Source organism: Pezoporus flaviventris, unplaced genomic scaffold (genome assembly GCF_033815535.1).
Source record: "Pezoporus flaviventris isolate CSIRO_AGI_PZ_B2104156 unplaced genomic scaffold, CSIRO_AGI_Pfla_v1 ptg000078l, whole genome shotgun sequence".
In the NCBI taxonomy this organism is placed as follows: Eukaryota; Metazoa; Chordata; class Aves; order Psittaciformes; family Psittacidae; genus Pezoporus; species Pezoporus flaviventris.
The window spans coordinates 1,681,436-1,700,269 of NW_026892626.1; the positions used below are offsets into that span (position 1 = coordinate 1,681,436).

General features: G+C 54.9%; 1 protein-coding gene across 1 annotated transcript; it reads right to left on the bottom strand.

Annotated features, from left to right (window-relative positions):
• Positions 1-251: 251 nt before the first annotated feature.
• PRR35 (proline rich 35) lies at positions 252-18,602 on the bottom strand. The gene is made up of 3 exons (XM_061473485.1): positions 18,036-18,602; positions 4,819-6,524; positions 252-3,817 (listed from the first exon to the last, which is right to left on the bottom strand). Exons 2-3 carry the CDS (start codon positions 6,432-6,434, stop codon positions 2,887-2,889), a joined length of 2,547 nt encoding a protein of 848 aa, XP_061329469.1. The 5' UTR covers positions 6,435-6,524; positions 18,036-18,602; the 3' UTR covers positions 252-2,886.
• Between the last annotated feature and the right edge of the window lie 232 nt (positions 18,603-18,834).

Consider the following 18,834-nt stretch of genomic DNA (forward strand, 5'->3'; position numbering starts at 1 on the left):
GTGGCAGGGTGGCACGGGGAATGTGGAACTTGGCCTCACACCCCCTTTTCTGCTCTTCCCTCCACCAGGACGCAGGTGCTGCAGCCCCATGGAGTTGGATGCTTCTTGCCAAAGGAAAAGGCTGTGTGTGTATGCAGGGATTCTGCAGGAGGAATTAGGACACTCTTGGCTTTATGGGACTGCTGCAGTACCCACCAGAGCAGGCAGAGCTCCCTGAATAGCAGAAAAGAGCAGACAGCAGCAACTCCCACTCGGAGGTTTTTCTCTTTAATGGTTTGGTTTTTGTTTTGTACATTCGTAAAACTGTGAACAATAAATACTGTGTGATCAGCCCCCACCTTCAACTCACCCCCCGGCTTCCAGGAGTGACGTGGAGAGTGATGGTGGATGGCTCGTGGATGCTGGTGCTGGCTCCATTCATGGGAGAGGTGCCCAGCTCTCAGCCATGGGCACCATGGAGCAGGGCAGCTTCCAAACATCCCAGCTCAGGGTGGCAGGATGGAGTCAAGGGCTGGGGAGGGAGAGGTGGCTCATGTGCAGACAACATCTCAGCTTAAGAGGGGTGAAAGGCAGCACTGCCTAGTGGTTTGGGCACTGCTGAAGCCCAGGGCTGCTGGTCAGATTTCAGCTACCCCTCTGGTGCCTTAGACCTTTGAGGTTCCCACGTTCAGATGGGGATCTGCCAAGAAAAATAGTGTGATGCTTGGGGCTGGGATAAGATGGGGTTCCTGGGTGTGTGAGGGACCTACACATCTGGTTGTTCCTCAGAGGAGGTAAAGGCTGGGTGGGCAAGGAAGGATTTCATGGGAAAATGGGGATCCAGCTTCTTTGCTGTGCCTGTGGGTGCTTTTCTGTGTACTGGATGATGGTCCTGGCATGAAAGATGCACAAAGAAGGTGGTGTGGGGACAGTAGGGAGCCCTGAGATGCAGGAACAGGGATGTGCTGGCATGGGGGACAGCAGCTGTGTGAGCAAGTGAGCTGCAGAGGGGTGGGTGACAGGGGGCCACAAGGTGACAGGGGGGCACAGGGTGACGCGGGGGGCAGAGAGTGGCAGAAGAGGTTCCAAAGACTGGCAGGCTGTTGGGAGTGGGTGATGTGAGCAAGGTGCTTGATGTGGAGAGGACTGCTCTGCTGATGGTCTTACACCATCCAAAGATGACAGCACTGTTCATACCCAGAAAGAAAGGCCCAGCACCATCTCCCTGTGTGCCCTAAGCAAAGTCCTTGAGTGAGAAATAAACCCTTCCGATGAGGTGGAAGCTTTGTCCAGAGAGCAATCACATGAGAAGAGCCGGCTCTTCTGTGCCTGGGTCCATCAAAGTACTTGTGGATCCTAGGTCTGACATGTGGGTTTGCCTTCTTAGGCATCCAAAGTAGGATTCTCCACTTTATATCCAGAGAAAAGCCAATGTCTAAAGCTCCCTTGCTGTACTGTGTAGGTCCCTTATTTGTGCCTTTGCTTGCTGTCCTCTTTGTCCTGCCCTCCTGTCTCCATCCTGGCTCTTCTCATTGCCACCAGGTCAAGTCAGTGAAGGCCTTTGGTGCTAACAGGAGACCCCACCACCTCCTGAACAGGAGAGTGGATGGGAGAAGAGAGGATGCCCAGCTTTTCCAAGCTGAGGCAAGCCGATTATACCTGACACAGTGGGAGGGAGCCCAAGATATGCTGGCCCAAGCATGGGGACATCCTGAGCCAGAGCAGATGCTGCTCAGCAGGGTGGCAGGGGACAGGAGGTGTCACTGCCCTGCGGTGGGTACCAGTTTGCCTATCGGAGGCAAGAGCCCGCAGTGAGCATAGGGAGAAGGTGGCCTTTTGGGACAGCAATGGGTCCTACAAGGAGCAGGCATCTGCCCCGGGTGGTTGCTCTCCAGTGCTCTGGCTGAGGGGTTGCCACTCAGCATTGGTCTAGCTTTGTCCCTTCACAGCTGACTTTAGGGTTTTTGTCCCTTGAGCTGTGAGGTTCATGGCAGCATCATCTCACCCATTTTGCTGTCCCATGTGTCATCATTTGGAGATTAGGACTAGTGGGCAAGAGCTCATGGGAGCTCTGCAGGACTGGGGCCTTTGTAAGGAACATGCATTACGTCTGCATGGGAAAGGCCATTGGTGCAGAGGCAGGGAAGGTCCCTTCTGTGGAAAGGCAAAAGAAGAAGCCAGACACCGGGGGACTGATGGAAAGGAAAAGTTCCTACAACCCAGTGGCCCCCGACACGTGACAGGAGAGCTCAGACCCAGGTGTGGAGCTGTGGCAAAGTGGTTTCTGTGATATCTTGTCATTGTGGCTGGGAGGATGTTCTTGTCTTCATAGTGTGAGAAGTACGTGGACTCTGGGTCAGTCCAGCTGCACATCCGATTCCCTGCTGTGACCCTCAATCCACCATGGGTTGAAGCCATTGTGTCTTTGCTCTGTACAAGGTGACAGGGACAGTCTGCTTCAGCGCAACCATGGCTGGATTGAGGCTTGGCCTTCCATATACCCTGTCTGGTATCTACCCATGGCAGGTGGGCTGCAGAACTCCCTGAGTGTCTCTGATGAGAGGGCTGGATGACCCTTCTTCTGGAAGCTCGGTGCTTTCAGCGCCTTTCTTATTTTGCCTGCCAGTGACTTCCCTTTCCAAGGGAGCTCCAGGACCAGGGAGCTGAGGCTGTGGAGCATGCAGAGCCAGCAGCACCGTCTTTGACAGTGGGGTAGGACAGGGACTGGCTTTTTACACTTTGTGGGGTCATCTCGGGGAGCTGGCTGGGACCCCAAGCAATGTGTCCCCAGCCAGGTAGTGGTTAAGCTTTTATCCGTGGGGGAGAGGGAGAGTGGAGAGGTGGGAGACTGGGAAGGTGAAGCATGAGGTGGTCAGTGAGATCCAGGGGCTTTCGAGCGAGGTGGACTTAGGGGTCAGCATGCAGAGGGCTGTGAACACAGCCTGTGTCTGTCTCACTGGGAAGGCTGCAGGACAGGGAGCGCTGCATGGCCCGGCAGCCCAGCGGCATGTCCTCAGTGGGGACCGGGAGCTGAGGGCCCTGGCTGGTGCTGGACCTGCCATCGGAGCACAGCAGGACGCTGGAGTCAGCCTCGCACTTGGTGGTACGGCTGTAGTAGGGCTCCATCACGCTCCGGAGCTCGAGGGGCATGGTGAGGGGCAGGACCTCAGCTTTGATGACAGCACCCAGGTGTGCTTCCGAGGAGGATGCCCGCAGGCTCTCGGAGCGGCTCATCTTTATCAGCAGGTCGATGGTTTTGTTCTCAGCCTCGAGGAGGCACTTTGGCAGCTCTCCCCCGTCTTCAGCCTCCCCGGGGGCTGTACATTTGAGGGCCCCTTGGTCTTTAATGTGGAGCTTCTCACTTCCCAAGCTCATGTTGCAGGGCTCCTTCTTGGCCTGCTGGACCTTCTCCAGGCCTTCTGAAGATCTCTTCACCGAGAGGTCCAGAGGTCCCTCATGGGGTTTGGTGGCTTTCTCCATTGCCTGGTGGATGTGGTAGAGCTCCCTTCGGATTTTGACCAGCTGGTCCCTCAGCTCCTTTTGCCCAGGGGTGTCCTCTTTCGCCAGATCAGAGAGTTTCTTCTCCACCTCTTGATACTCCTCTAAGGTTTTGGACAGCTCCCCTATAAGCACATTTGTGGCCTCAGAGTCTGTCATGGTGGCAGAAGTCTCTTGTGGTCTGCTCTGCTTGCAGGAGCCATGGTCCAGGCCATCACTCACAGGGGGAAGAACTTCAGTGTTGTTGGCCCTCTCTAGTTCCTCAGGTTGTCCTGCAAAGACCTCCATGTGCCAGTGGCTCAGGGCTTTGGGGATGTGGCCAGGGTTGTCCCTTGAAACACTGCAGAGAGGAAATGGATACAGTCAGTAGGGAAAGAGATAGGAAAATCCTTGGGCCTATGTGCAGGGCCAGCATCACCGGGTTCAGCCAGGGCTGCAACACTACCTGCTGAGGCCCTTCCAGGAAGGGCTTTGGTCTGAACATGCAGAGCCCTGACTGGACCTGCTCCCGGCATTGTTCTCCCAGGAACTTCCCATAGACCCTGACACAGGCTATTTCATGACACCCACCAACAAAGGGAGAGGCCAGCCTGGGGAGATGGTGTTGATGTGACCCCAGCTCAGCTGGCCAGTCCTGGGTTCTCCCATCTTCTTGGGCCACTGGAGAACAGTGATGGAAATGACCACCCTAGAATCCTGAAAGCCCAGTTGGAGAGAATGTCTCCAGCCAGCCTGAGATCAGGGAAGAGGCAGGTGGAGATAAAAAAACATTGAGAGCTTCTCCTAAGAAAGCTCTTCCAGGTGCCAGGGGCCAACCCAAAAGGTTTTACAGTGACATCTTCTTGGAGCACAGCTGGACGTGCACAGCCAAGAGAGGAACTGAAACTGTTCAAAAGAGCAGTGCACATTTCTAGCCCCAGGTAAAAGGAGATGTTTGGAAATGTGACCCTCCCTCTGGGCTTTGGAACCAGAGGGCAAATCAAAGGAATGCAAAAGCCTGTGTTTAAAAATAGGCAATGACTGTTCCAGCAACCCTGGGATAGCTGGAAACCCAAGAGGAGGTTCCCTGGTGCCTGGAGAGCACAGGTCCACACCACACTGACACCACACCATTGCTGGCTCCATATGAAACAGGGGACAGTGAAGGACAGCAAGTGGTGGCATCACCCAGATCCTTTGATCCAGAAGGGCAGAAAGCCCTGCTCAGGTGTGGTATGGACCCACGAGCTTGGAGTGTGCCCTGCCCTTGGAGACTCCTCTCATGGAGCCAAGTGGGGGAATCAGTAATATGATAGGGTATGAAGATGTGAGGAGGAGTCAGAGAGATCACAGGCAATTTACCTGCTCTGGTAGCTGAGTTTTCCAGGCATCAGCCTTTCAGGTCCTATCAAATCCAGCCCACTGGCAGAGAACTTCCTCTTCAGGGAGTTGCCCGGAGGGCTGGTGTTCTCCAGACAGGTCACCACTGGTAGCTCTGTCTTCCGGACGCTGCTGGGGGCAAAAGGACCATCCTTTATTCCCACCATGTTTTGGTAGATGTCAGCAGATGGCTTTTTGCGTAGGCTGCTGAGGCCCAGTGCAGGGTTGCTCTCCTTCTCCTGGCACAACCATTTCTCCTCTTCCTCCTGCCCCAGCATGGCAGGGTGGCTGAGCTCGGAGGCTGGCTCATCTCTGACACCTTTGGACCAAGGAAAACCCGTCTTCAGAACTGGGACCTTCAGCAGCCCTGGTTTGGTTGGCTCACTGGGAGGTTTGGCTTGGCTTGGTGTGGGCATGACAGAGCCCATCAGCTGCTGGGCTTCTGGCTTGCTGGAGGGCATCTTACTTTCAGTGGAGCCAAAGGTGTGCTCGAAGAGCAAGGGGTAGTAGAAGCGGGGCAGGAAGGCTGAGCGCTCAGGGCTCTGCAGAGGCTGGAACTGGGAAGCATGTGGGTGCATCAGCTGGGCTGTGGAGGCCAGAAAGGGCAGCTGAGCCAAGTGTTGGTGTGTTGTAGTACTGTTGGCCATGGTGGGGCTCAGGTAGGAGAAGAGGCTGGGGTTTAATGGGTAGTTAATACCCAGCAGTGAGAGGTTGAGGCCCTGAGGTTCGTGATAGTCGCTGTAGGCCGGAGGGGGGTAGCATGGGATGATGTTGCTGTCAGTACAAGGTGAGGAGACCTCAGGTGTGTTCCTCCTTTGCCCATTTGCCACCAGTTTCCACTGCTCCATGAGGATGCCACTGCTGGTCAGGCATTTCTTTGGCACTTTGCAATGCTTTGGCTTTGTATCTAGGTCTGGGGAGGCCATTTCCCTGCTTTTCATGACGTGGTTCTTGAGGGAGAAGACATCTGTGATGATGAAGTCGGGCTCCACCTCCTTGCAAGGCTTGTCCCTCTTGTTCTTGAAACCCAAGACCAAAGTACTCACTTCTGGTTCAGTTGGGTCACCTTGGCAACCTGACTCCACCGTTTTCTCCTTCTTCTCCCCTGCATCCATCTCCCTCAAGAGGCCAGCAACATCATCCTCCTCCTCCTGGAACTGGCCACCTTCTTCACCAGCCCCCTCACCAGCAGGCAGGATGTCCACCCCTGAAATTGGCTGGTCCTCGTGGCTGTCCCTGATGTTCTGCTTGGTCCTCACTGGCCCTCCCGACGTGGCCGAGGAGTCGCAGGTCTCCTGCTCGTCCCCACGCAGGCGGGAGGTCTCCGCTGCGTGCAGCAACCGCAGCTCCGGGTGCAGCAGGTTGCCCTTCTTGTAGGGCCAGTCGGACTCGATGAGGAGGGAGAGGGAGTTCTTGCACAGGCTGTACTTCATGTGGTTGTAGAGGTGGGACTTCTCCATGCAGGTGAAGGGGCACTGGAAACATTTGTAGTTGTATGGCTTGCCCCATGGCCTCGGGATATAGTGAGGCTTTTTCGGCTTCCTCTCCTTGTGCTTGTAGACCGAGGTCAACTTGCAGCCCACATCGTCCTTAGACATGGCGGTGGGTGCCTGGAGATGGCTCCTGGTGGGAACAGAGGGGCACAGTGCGTTGATCTTCCCACACCTCTCTGGGAACCACTGTGTACTCTGGAAGAAGGACAGCATGGAGCTGTGAGCTGCGCCTGGAGCTCCATGGGCACCTCCTGGCCCCAGAAGTGGAGCTGCTGGCACCTCATTCTGGAGCTCCTGTGGTTGGGATTTAAACCCAGGCTAGTGGTGGAACTTTTGCCCAAACCCCATTGCTGGGCCCATTATTAACCCTCTTCTGTCAAATCACCCCAAGGGAAAGGAAAACAAACACTATTAAAGGCATTGGAGCTAAACCTCCTCGAGGTGACACAGAAGCACTCAGGGACTTGCTCCAGCCCAGAGACCATTTCCCTGCTGAGGACAGGGAACAACAGAAGAAACCCATCAGCAGCCCTGGACACTGAGCTGGACACTGACCTATGCAGCTTTGGCATCCCCTGGGGTGCCTTAGTGCCGGAGCCAACAGAGATGTTCCAAAGCTCAGAATGTTCCAAAAGTAGCACAGAGCTGGGCTCAGTGAGGATACCTGAAACCCTCAATGTGCAGTCATAGTGCAAAAAGGACAGTCAGATGGACACACTGGATGGGGAGAAGCTGCTAACTGACTGACTGACTTTAACCTGGCATTGATGCTAGAAGGGCAGTCCTGCCTCCCTGGCAGCACAGGGCTGGCCCTGTCCTGTGGCAGGACAGGCATAATCCAGCCTGGGAATACATCCTGGGATAAAACACCCCTCCCAGTTCCGGGTTCCCAATTCCAATTTCAGTCTTCCCCAGGGATGAAATGTCTGGAGCACATCCAGACATCTGACAATGTTGGTCCTTGTGGGTTGTGCTGGTCTTGCAGCCTGTCCCTGCTGGAGCAGGCAGGGAAACACAGCACCCCAGCTCCTTGCTTCCCAGAGGACCCAGATCTCAATAGGATCCACACTTATGGAACTGGGCTTCTTCACAGATGGCCAAGCAGCATCTCCTGGAGTCACAGAGCACCAACATGGATGCATATGCCTGCGTCACCCCTCCAGACACTGCTCTGCCCTGGAGGAACGTGCCAGCTTCTTCCCTATTAGAACAAAACCTGCATTCCTCCTGGGGAAGGCAGTGGATTTGAGGGCTCATTCTGTGTGGTGGGGCTCATTTCTCACAGACAAAATAATTCCCCCATGTGGCAGTTCCCAGGGCAGAGCTCTGCCACAGGAGACCAGATAGCCAGGCTGGTGCGGGGACGCACAGCCCAGGAAAGGGGAAGGAGTAGCAGCATCTCCATCTCCAGCTGGAGCCATTCAGCTTCCCAGCTTCTGGGGAGGAGACACACTGTGAGGGGTGGGAAAGGCACACAATGGGGCATGCTGCAGCTTTGGGCACCAGGACCAGGAGCTGCCCAGAGATCAGTTCAGGCAGTGGCTCAAGGACCTGACAATGGTCATTGCTCCCCCCCAGAATGGAGTGTGCTCAGCCCAGCCATAGCCTGCATCCTGCTGCATGTAATCTGGGAGGCACATGCAGCTCCCAGCAGGGACAGGCACAGCAGGGCTGAAAAGCTGGGATCAGAGAGGGATGGGCAGGGAAGGGACTATTGCCATGCAGCCCCGTGATGCTCTCCACCTCCCAAGGCCGGGTGCACACCTGCTGCAGGCAGCTGCTTGCCATGATCCCATGTCCTTGGGGCTGGCTGATCACCCCAGAGCCCCAGATTTCCTCCCCTGAGTATCCCACTCTCGGTACACATGTTTGCTCTGGCCACAGCCTGGAATGCCATGTACCCCAAAGGAGCAGTAGCCCTGGAGACAGTCCCACCAGCCCCATGCCCAGGAGATGGCTGTGCTGGGCTGAAGGATGGTCCATGTTCTGCTACCCACCCTCCTCACCACCAGCACCAAGAGCATCACCTTCCTCTGGGAGGGTGGTGAGGGAATTACCTACATAGGACCTTTTCCACTTTCTTTCTGAGGTCTTGTTTGTCATCAAACAGCAGAGACTTTCTCCTGCCTGTGACAGGGAAAAGGAACAAGCTGTGCTGTGGCTTCCCCGGTGCAGTGCAGGAGGCTGCAGGGGAGGCTGAGCTGCAGGCAGTGTTTGGAGACAGCCCACTGCGTGCCCACATGTCACTTGAACTGGAATCTGACCCTGCTGCTAAGATCTGCTCTTGCAGAAAATAGGCAAAAATGTCCCCTTGTAATGAACCCGTGTCCCCCGGGATGCTGCAGGAGCTCCAGGGGTGCAGATCTGACCTGCACCAGCCAGGGCTAATCTCTCCCTTGGCTCAGGGCCTCCTGCCTGCAGGTTCTCCCAGTGAGTGACAGCCTGCCTGGAGGGACACGCTTGTCCTTGACTTCTGTGTGCGTCAGGCCTCTGAGCTGGGAGTGCTCTGCACACACTCTGCGGCTCTCAGGACAGCAGAAAGGATGCAGTGGGGTGGAAGCAAGCATCATTCCCTGGCTCCAGCCACCGAGCCTGTGGTGCCCCGAGCATGCTGCCCCGTACCCTCATCCCTTGCCCCTTCCCCCCCCCCCCCCCCAAAGGACAAGAAACAAAGAAGGGCTGAGCCAGGAGTTGGGTGCCTCGGCTCTGCTGTGATGCATGGCGCCTGTTTGCAGGTCAGTTGAACAAACATCATTTGCTGTTTATACGCCAGAGGCAGATTAAATCTTTGCTGGGAGACTGGAACTGGTTGTTCCATTCCTGCACACCTGATCCTCCTCCTCCAGTGCTTCTGTGAAAGGTGTTTGTTCCCCTCCTGTGCCCGGTGGTGCCATTGAGACGTCCGACATGGGGACAGGCAGTTTGCTTCATGGAATCATAGAATCAACCAGGGTGGAAAAGACCTTTAAGATCATCATGTCCAACAGTTCCCCAGAGCTGCCAAGGCCACCACTAAACCGTATCACTGAGGGCCTCATCTACAGGGTTTGTGAATGCTTCCAGGGACAGAGACTCCACCACTGCCCTGGACAGCCTGTTCCAATGCCTGAGCACCCTTTGGGGAAGACACTGTTCCTAATATCCAGTGAAAACCTCCCGTGGCGCAGCTTGAGGCTGTTTCCTCTTGTCCCGTCACTTGTTCTTTGGGAGAAGAGAGTGACCCCACCTCCCTAACTCTGTGGAAAGGAACAGAAAGGGAAGAGAATAGGAAAAAGCAAAGAAAAGGAAAGGGAACAAGTGGGAAGCGTGAGCCAGGCAAGATGTGCCGGAGCGGAGGCATCCCCGGAGCTGGGAGCCAGGCGCAGCAGCTCCTGGTTGCTGAGCAGTTCCCGCACCAGCAGATCTTTGTGGTCTGCTGAGTCTCTCTCTGCCATAACACATTATTTCCAGTGGGCTGTCAGCCGCGGCGGCGGGGCCGTGCCTGCGGGCAGTGTACACTGGGGACACAGCACCTGTGCCTGGGAATTGCAGCATCCCTGCTCTCCAACCCGGGAATGCCGCGGGGAGCAGGCATGGTCATATGGAGGGAGCAGACAAGGGGAGAAGAAAGAGAGGGAGAGACAAAGGGAAGGAAGAAGGGAGAGGTGCCCAGGAAAGAGAACTTACTCCCCAGTGCTCCACTACTTAAATCCCAGCCCCAGCCTGAGCTGCAGTTACAGGGATGTAGGGAAATGCACACAACCATTGAGGCAACTGAGCTTCAATGCATCAAATGTCCATTCATGTCTCTAATAACAGTCAAAAACAGATTCCCAGGATGTGCAGCAAGCATCTATGGTGCTGCTTCAGTTTTAGAATCATAAAATCCCAGACTGGTTTGGGCTGGAAGGGACCTTAAAGCTCACCCAGTTCCAGCCCCTGCCACGGGCAGGGAGACCTTCCACTAGAGCAGGTTGTGCCAAGCCCCGTCCAACCTGGCCTTGAACACTGCCAGGGATGGGGCAGCCACAGCTTCTCTGGGCACCCTGTGCCAGCGCCTCAGCACCCTCACAGGGAAGAACTTCTGCCTAAGAGCGCATCTCAGTCTCCCCTCTGTCAGGTTAAAGCCATTCCCTCTTGTCCTGTCCCTGTAGGCCCTTGCTCAAAGCCCCTCTCCAGCTTTCTTGTAGCCCCTTTAGGCACTGGCAACTGCTCTAAGGTGTTCTCAGAGCCTTCTCCAGGCTGAAAAATCTAGCTCATGTCTCTAATAGTCAAAAGCAGATCCCCACGATGCACGGCAAGCATCTATGGTGCTGCTCCAGTTTTCCTAACCTCATATCCATCACAGCACATCCCTACAGCAGGATGGGTGTTGCTATATGCAGCATGTTTCAGTTGAAGCTGTGGAGATGTTCAGCCCCCAAAGCATCCTCTCAGCATACCACAGAGCTTCATCCTCCAGCTTCCTGGGCTTGTTGGTCCCCAGTCTTTGGCTGGAGGAAGCAGCAGCCACAGTCCATGTCCACCCTTCAGGCACACAGTTCACCATCACACCCCTGCTTCACCCTCTCCTTTCCAGGCTGGAGCTGGACATAGGGCCAAACCCTTCCAGACCTCTTCCCCTTCCCTGAGTCTCTTCCTGGTCTGCAGCAGCCATTTGGAGGAAGGGGCTTGGTCTGGTGGGTTCCTTTGTCAACGCCCAACCCACCCTGCAGCCCTCTGCACCCATAGATAGGCATGCCAGTGCCCACCTTTCAGGGGAGGAGACAAAACCACTCTTGAAGTGCAGCAGTCTGGTTCAAAGACAGGTCTCCTGCAGCATGTGTGTCCATCAGAGCAGCTCTGCTACTGTGAACTTGCCCTGGTCTGCTTTTGCAGACCCCCAAGAGCTTTTCTGGCTGCAGCAAAGACCCCATCTCTCAAACCAATTTCTTTCCTTTGCTGCTGTCCTCTGAGTCCTCCAGTACTGCCTTTAGGCTGCCAGGAAGCTGCAACACTCCCATGGAAATTGGCTGCCCTCAACCTTTCCCAGATGGCTGTAGGACATGGCATGGAGGAAGGGGCTCAAGAAAGGCGCTGAAGTTCTTCACTCAGTGATGCTGGGATGAACCTCCTGCCTCATACCTTGTCTTGCCACAGAGGGCTCCTGTGAGCTGGTCCTACCCCACGTGGGTGGGAATTCATTTGCAGTCCCCAGCACACCCAGAACCAACTGCAGGGGCAACTCTTCTGTACCTATGTCCATCCAGCTACTTCCTTCTGGGCTGTCAAGGTTGCTTTGGAGCTCAGTATCACACCAGGCAACGTGGTCCTGGCATTGCCATGGCAGGGAGCATGCTGCCCCCATCACCCAACTAGCCAGGATGGTCCAGTGGGGAGCAGGAGGAGGATACCTTTTCCATGGGATCTCACACAAAGTCATCCCTTTCCTGCCATTACCCGGACTTTTCCATTCTGGTGCTTCCCCTGGTATTTATCCCTCCTGGAATAGTCAGAGAGGCATTGCAGGGAGTTGCTGATCAATGCAAACCACTTTTCCACTTTACATGCTTTGCCGCAGGGGCCGCTTGGCTATTAGCAGCTATCGGGTCCCTTTTTGATTTCTTAGCCTGGGGTGCTGTGATTTGAGCTTTTAAGCGTTTTATTGGCATCTGGGATGAGGGCAATTGGCCACAGCAAAGCAGCAGGCACTGAACAAGGGGAGGGAGGCCTGGCTCCCAGGTGTGGGAGCTATCCTGAGCCTCACCCCACACAACAGCTCTGTACTGAACTGCTCTTGTAAAGGGACTGTGTGAGGCCACCCAGATCCCTCTGCCTCAGCGGCTTTGAAGCTGTTTCCACCTCGAGATATGCCTTCCTCTGGTTCAGTCAACAGTTGCACCAAAACCTCTTCTCTTCGGAGCCACATAATGTCTCCAGAAAGGCCTGGGGCTTCCCATCTACCCCATACTGCCAATCCTTCCACCTCTGCCCACCCAGCACTCATAGCTCAGAATGGCTCAGCTGCTTGGCAGGTTCTTCATCACCAGTTGAATGTCTCCGTGTGTGGGGTCACCAAACCACGTGCTTCACATCCCTGCCCAAGGCAAAGTTAGAGTCATGTCTACAAATCTGACAGCATTTGGATTCCCATCCTTAAGTTTTTCAGCATTTGGAGTGATCTGGAGTTTCAGGTTGGGAAAGTTTACATTTCCTTCATGGAGAGCTTTTGGTTGAGGGCCACCTGCAGACCCAAAGCCACTCTGTAGCTCTTTCTAAACACCAGCCCAGATGTGAGGTGGCTCCACCTTCATGAGTACTGCTGCCTTTTGAGGTGCAGGCTTCCTGGGATCCCTGCCCAGCTTTGGAGTGCCCTTCAGACCAGCTGAACTCACTCCTGCTGTGTGCCGGACCCAGTTCACACATACAAGTCTTCCCTAATTTTGGGTCAAAACCTTCCTTTTGTACACTTGTTCAAGAGTTGTTTCTATGTCTCTGGCCTCTCCTGAGTTCCTCTGCCTCCAGCCTCCACCCCCAGAAAGCAGCTCTCTATCCCTGAATCGCAGTTAGCCTGAAGACTCCCTGGGGCAACCCTATGAGAAGCACGCATGGAAGCAAGCGTTCAACCAAGTGACAATGGGTTGGAGTCATTGTCTTCTGCCTGTGACACACACAGCACAACTCACAGGCTCCTTGAGAGATGAGATCAGGCCGTCACAGCCTCCAGGCTACTCTCCAGAGACACCAGGGTCTTCCACTGCAGAAGACTTTCCTCCCACAGCCTTTCCTGCTGCAAGCCCTTCAGGGCAGAGGCAGGTCCTGGTGAGATGTAAGACTGTCTCTCCACATTATATCAACCACCCACACAAGCTTGTGCCTAGGCTCCACTACAGGAGTTTCCTATGTCTTCTTCCACCTCCTTTTCTACCTGCTAATGGAGCCCCAGGAGACCAGAGGCTCGCAGCCTTAGAGTCAGTGGCTCAAAGGCAATCAGACCTCTAAATCTATGAGGACAACATCAGTCTCCAAATGAAATGTTCTTCTGGATAGAGGGGAAAGTGGCTGTGTGCAAGCCGGGAGGGTCAGCAGCATGGCTGCATGGCACCCAAAGGGACACAGAGAAGATGGTGTCCAAGGCTGGCATGGGGAGCAGGAGAAACAAAGGAACTTCTGGACACAGCTGGGGGTGGGGCTTAAGAAGTGCATGCAGGTGGAATGGGAAGGCATGGCCCAGCTCTCCTACATGATAAAGTCTGTGTCATGCCTGTGATGTGCAGGGTTCCTGGAGGTCCAAACTGTCGTCTTTCCTGTTCCAGGGGCTGGAAGGTGCTTGGTGTAGTCATCTTCATGCTGGACATGATACGCTGCACATGAAAAATTTCCATAACCTCTTCCAGTTTCCTTGACCTCTGAAGTTTCTTCCCTTCAGAGGTTTCTCCTTCTCTTGCTGATCTGACAGCCCAGGTTGGCATCCCACTGTTTGTGGCCAGCTTGCCCTGGGAGATCCAGGGATGGGAGATCTTGGGACTTTGGGATCCCAGAGAAGCTGTGGCTGCCCCATCCCTGGCAGTGTTCAAGGCCAGGTTGGACAGGGCTTGGAGCAACCTGGTCTGGTGGAAGGTGTCCCTGCCGGTGGCAGGGGGTTGGAACTGGATGAGCTTTAAGGTCCCTTTCAACCCAAACCAGTCTGGGATTCTATGATCCCCTCTCAGCCTTCCATCTGGCAGACCTCTGGGGATGGTGGCACATCTCCTTTCCTCCTGGTCACCCAGCCCTGTCACCTCCCACACATTTAGTGACCTCTCATCCCACCAGAAGGCTCCAAGACCTTCCCAAACCACTGCAGTCAAGTTCCTCAGTACCAATACATAAAAGCATTCTCCTTTTCACTTTCCATTTATCCTTGGACACTTCACACTCCTTAAATGACCTCCCTGTCCATGTCTTCATGTCCCCATTCAACCCTTCCTGGTTTCTTCAGGGTCTTTCCCATCCTCTCCCCTCTTGCTCCAGCTCCTGGCTGACAACATTCTGGCTCTGCTCATGTGATGTATGTGGCTCCTTTCCTGCAAGGCTGATTTTTATCCTGTCAGCCCCAGACATGTCCTGCTGCATGGGGTGACTCCATCCCAGATGCAGGACTTTGCACTTCCCATTGCTGAGCTCCTGCAGGTCACCATCAGCCCATTTCTCCCACCAGGTGTTGCACAACCCACCAAGCCTGGAAAGTCCAGCCACTTTTTGACCCACCTTGTCCTTATTTACCCCATTTGGCCATGAGGATACTGCAGAAAATCTTCTCAAGAGCCCTGCTAAGGTCATGTAAACAACATCCCTTTCCTCCTCCCTTATCCAGGCAGAAAGTCAGCCATCTCCTCACAGAAGGCAGTCACGCTGCTCTGGCACGATTTGCCCCTGGTAAATTCACCCTGGCACCTTCTCATCATCCACAAGGCTGGAAAGGATTGCAAGGACTTGCTTCACAGCCTTCCAGAGACTGCAATGAGCCTGGCCCACCCTGCATGCTCCCTGATGAGTCTGAGCTGCTTGTGCCACAGGACACCTCAAGACAGGGGCCGTCCCATTCCTGCAGGGACCTCTGTGCATCCCAGTAGAGCGTGGGGTGAAGCAAGCAGTGCCCGGGGTATGGCTTGGCTGCACTGGGACTTTCTGAGATGGATCAGTGTCCCCGGGGGCTTCCCAAGCAGAGTGGCAGCCACCCAGCCCTCCCTTGGGATCACTCCTTGCAGCCCAAGAGCCTTAGTGCATCCTCAGGACACAGACCCACAAGCAGTTGCACTCATCACCACTTCCTCCCTCCTGCCCGCCCAGGAGGACAGGGGTGGGCAGGGGTGGGCAGAGAAGGGGACTGCAGGTTGTAGGAGACACACAGAGCACACCCCTCCTTCTTCTTGGCTGGGATCCTGGCTCTCCCAGGGCAATCACCAAAAGTTCCCCCTCCCCTCTTAAAGAACAAGTCTCTCTTTAGCCAAAACATGGCTGAGATAGGGCAGGATTTTAACCACCCCTGCAAAAGGAGGCTGTTGCAGTGCTGTGGCCACACCCGGGGGGATGCAGGCTCATCCCTGCTCCCGCCTGCCAGCTCCAGACACTGGCTGCAGCCAGAGATTTTAGGATGCAGCAGTGAGGGAGATGTTTAAATCATCACAAACACCGGCCACCAAGGAACTGCAAAGGATGGGGTATATTTAAGGTGCAAGACAATAAACTGCGGGTGAGTTCGATGCAGTAATCCAGCACTGGTGCCGTTTGGTGACCACATCCAGGAAATCCAGCCCATTGTAAAATGCATTCCAAAATAACCCCAATTAGGAACCTCTTCCTTTCCATCCTTACGTGAGCACAAGCAACTCCACTTGCTAAATAAAATCTTCAAGGGGAGATGGTTTGCTGCTGATTGGGAGAGCTAGGAAACAACAGGGGAATTGCAGAGCAGAAGAGGTGGTTGGTATTGACTCCAGTGAAGGTGCAGGAGCTGAACCAGCCAGAACCCCTCTCACAGGAATGGGACCACCCTGGCTCTGGGCCAGCAGTCAGGGAGAGAGACTCTGATTATTCCTGGAGGATAAGGGATGCCCCATCCTTGTCAGTGTTTAAGGCCAGGTTGGACGGGGCTTGGAGCAACCTGGTCTAGTGGAAGGTGTCCCTGCCCGTGGCAGTGGGCTGGAACTGGATGGGCATTAAGGTCCTTTTCAACCCAAACCAGTCTGGGATTCTACGATAACATGCTCCCAGCAGAGGAGGGAAGCAGGAGACACATAGCCCTGGGAGGAGTCTGGCCCACAGGGACCAGTGCTTCTCTTTGCATCCCCTTTGCAGGCAGATTTCTCCCCAGAAGATGTATTTAGTCTCAGGCAGGAACATTTGTGATGCTGCAGGCTCCCCTGCAGGCAGCAGAGACTTCTCTGCCTTCTGCCTGGTGCTTGATGAGGGTGTTTGGTTGTTTTTTCTTAATGCAGATCAAGGTGGCTCCCAGAGTGATGCTGCCCACTGCTCTTGATCCCTGTCTTGCCAGCTCCTTCACTGCCCAAAAATGGGAGAGCATCTCAGCCCCTGGTCCCTCACCGTGGGCACCATTTGTTCTGCAGGATGGTGATGGGAGCCAAGGGATGCCACAGAGGCTGAGCAGAGCAGGGAGCACTTGGACACAAAATCACCCAGTGAGGTCTGTACTAGCCAAGGAATGACCAGCAGGAGTAAGAATCACCTGAGGCAAAGCCACTGGGACTTCAGACAGGGATGCTGTTAGCTGGTGGATAAAGTGGGAATGCAGCTCATTAACCTGTGCTGTGCCACAGGTCCTGCGAGTCCCGGGCTGCATGGCACTGCAGTTGGCAGCACTGGAATGTGCCAGGCCAGGGATATCGGGAGCAGCCACTGTGGAAGTGCCCGGGATGCATGTGCAGGAAGGCTGTGACTTTCTGTCTGCTCCCCTTTCAAGCTGGGGTTCCCCCACTGCCTGCAGGTCCAGCAAGGCTCTGGAACACCAGGGGGGCTCCAGGAAAGGGTGAGAAGACCCAAGGGGATGGGGGTTGACGCACCCACCACCTCCCATCCCAGATTTGACAGAGGGGAAGCAAATCCTCCCAGTGGAGGTGGAAAAGCAGGACAGGATGAGAGCTGGATGCAGGCAGCACACAACAGACACTGCAAACCTCTCCCCATGTCTGTCCCAGGATTTGCTAACACCACGTTGCATATCTGTGACTTTCTGACCCCATTTCCTTGCCTTTTTGTTTTTAAGAAGGCCCTGACTGCTGTGAGCTGCTCCTCGTTACATGACCTCTTGCTTTAATTACCCAAATATCTGTAAACACGCATTCTCTGGTGTGAGGAGTTTTATTCCTGGTTGGCACCGTTAAGCATTTCAATAACTAATCTGCAACAATTAATTCAGCCACTCAGTTTATTTTTCACTTCCGCTAAGAGGGGTTTAGAGGGGAAAAAAATTGTGGATAATATTGTCTTACTGCTAAATTTCCCCCTTCCCCTCCATTTATTTCTTTTTCACAATGGCAAATACTTATCATGTCTCCGTTGCTTTTCTTGACTATGATCTTAAGATTCTTTCCGACCCTAATCATTCTGTGATTCCTGTACCAACACAGAGATGATACATTAAAACTAACCCATGCTCTGCACCTGCCCAGGCTCCTGACACATCACTTCATTTTCCAGCAGGAAGAAAAGTCAGACCTCTCTAACCCACCACACGGTTGTGGGAAAAGCATCCAAAATCTGCCCCAAACTTCCTATTGTCAGAGACTCACGTGAGCAAATTCACAGTGCAGGCAATGGGACATGTCATTAGGAGAGCAACCCAAGCAGAAAGGCCCCATATGACCTCCCTGGTGCTGAGCGCCTTTAATAAGCTTTGCAAAGAGCCTGCTGAGTTGGAGCAAGGAGCATCCCTTGCAAATGATCGTGTCCCTGCACACGGTGATGTCTCAGCCCATTCCCACAGTCTGCACATCCCATGTCCTGGCATCAGCTCCTGCCCCCCTGGCTGCAGCACGGCATACCCAGGCACCATGGGATGAGTGGTGAGAGTGCAAAATCAATGGGAGAAGGCAGTTTTGAGCAGGTGGAATATCCCCACCTCCAGGTCCTTAGTGGGTTTCTATTCCCCAGCCCAGACCTGCGGTGAGACCCCAGCTGCCGTCAGCAGCTTCCACCCGCTGCCCGCCCCATTCCAGCACCAAACTAGATTGAAATGTCAGGACTTACAGCTTGTCCCCCTTTCCCGTCCCGGCTGGATCCCTGCTTGGGGCCAGGAGGCTGCGGGGTGAGGGGTTTCCCCCGGGCTGGAACCCAAGCCCCACCGAGGCTGGGGGCCGGTCACGTCTGAAGCCGCTCCTCAGCATTTACAGGGTTGTTTGCAGGAAACATCAAACTCGGGAACAGAAGAGCCAGCCCAGGAGCCATCCCCCCTCCCTCACCGTCCCTCCCCACCCTCTTGCTTGGTCTCATTTGTACCGATTTGCCCCGCAGGCTTCTCGCTGATTTGCCATGGCCCTGGCAGGGCTTCGACCGGGGAGGGGGAGCGGGAGCCAGACGGGAGCGGATGGGGGGAGCCAACCATGGGGAGGGTGGTGGGGAGAGGGACAGGCCAAGAGAAGCCCGGCTTGCCAAAAGCAGTTCAGACCTAGAAAACGCTTTAATGTGCACAGACGGAGCAGGCTGGGAGCAAAACCAGCTGGGCTGGAGGAGAACGTGCTCGGCAAGAGGCTGGTTTGGGGCTGGGTGCGTGTGTGGCTCAGGGCTGGCTCCTTGCTCCAGCCCTCAGCCCCCCAGCAGAGAGGAGAAGGTTGGACGTGAAAACTCCGCTCCCACCATCAGCTTTTCCTCTGGACGGGTGGCGGGCAGGGCGCCAGCCTGGTTTTCTCCAGTATTAATAATTTACCTGCTCCAGCCCTTGCCCTGACAGCTCCTGCACCACATCTCCAGCACAAGATGCACCCCCTTTGCACGATGCAATGTGTCCCCTCAAGCTGGGACATCTCCACCGTCATCCCCACCCTGTGCC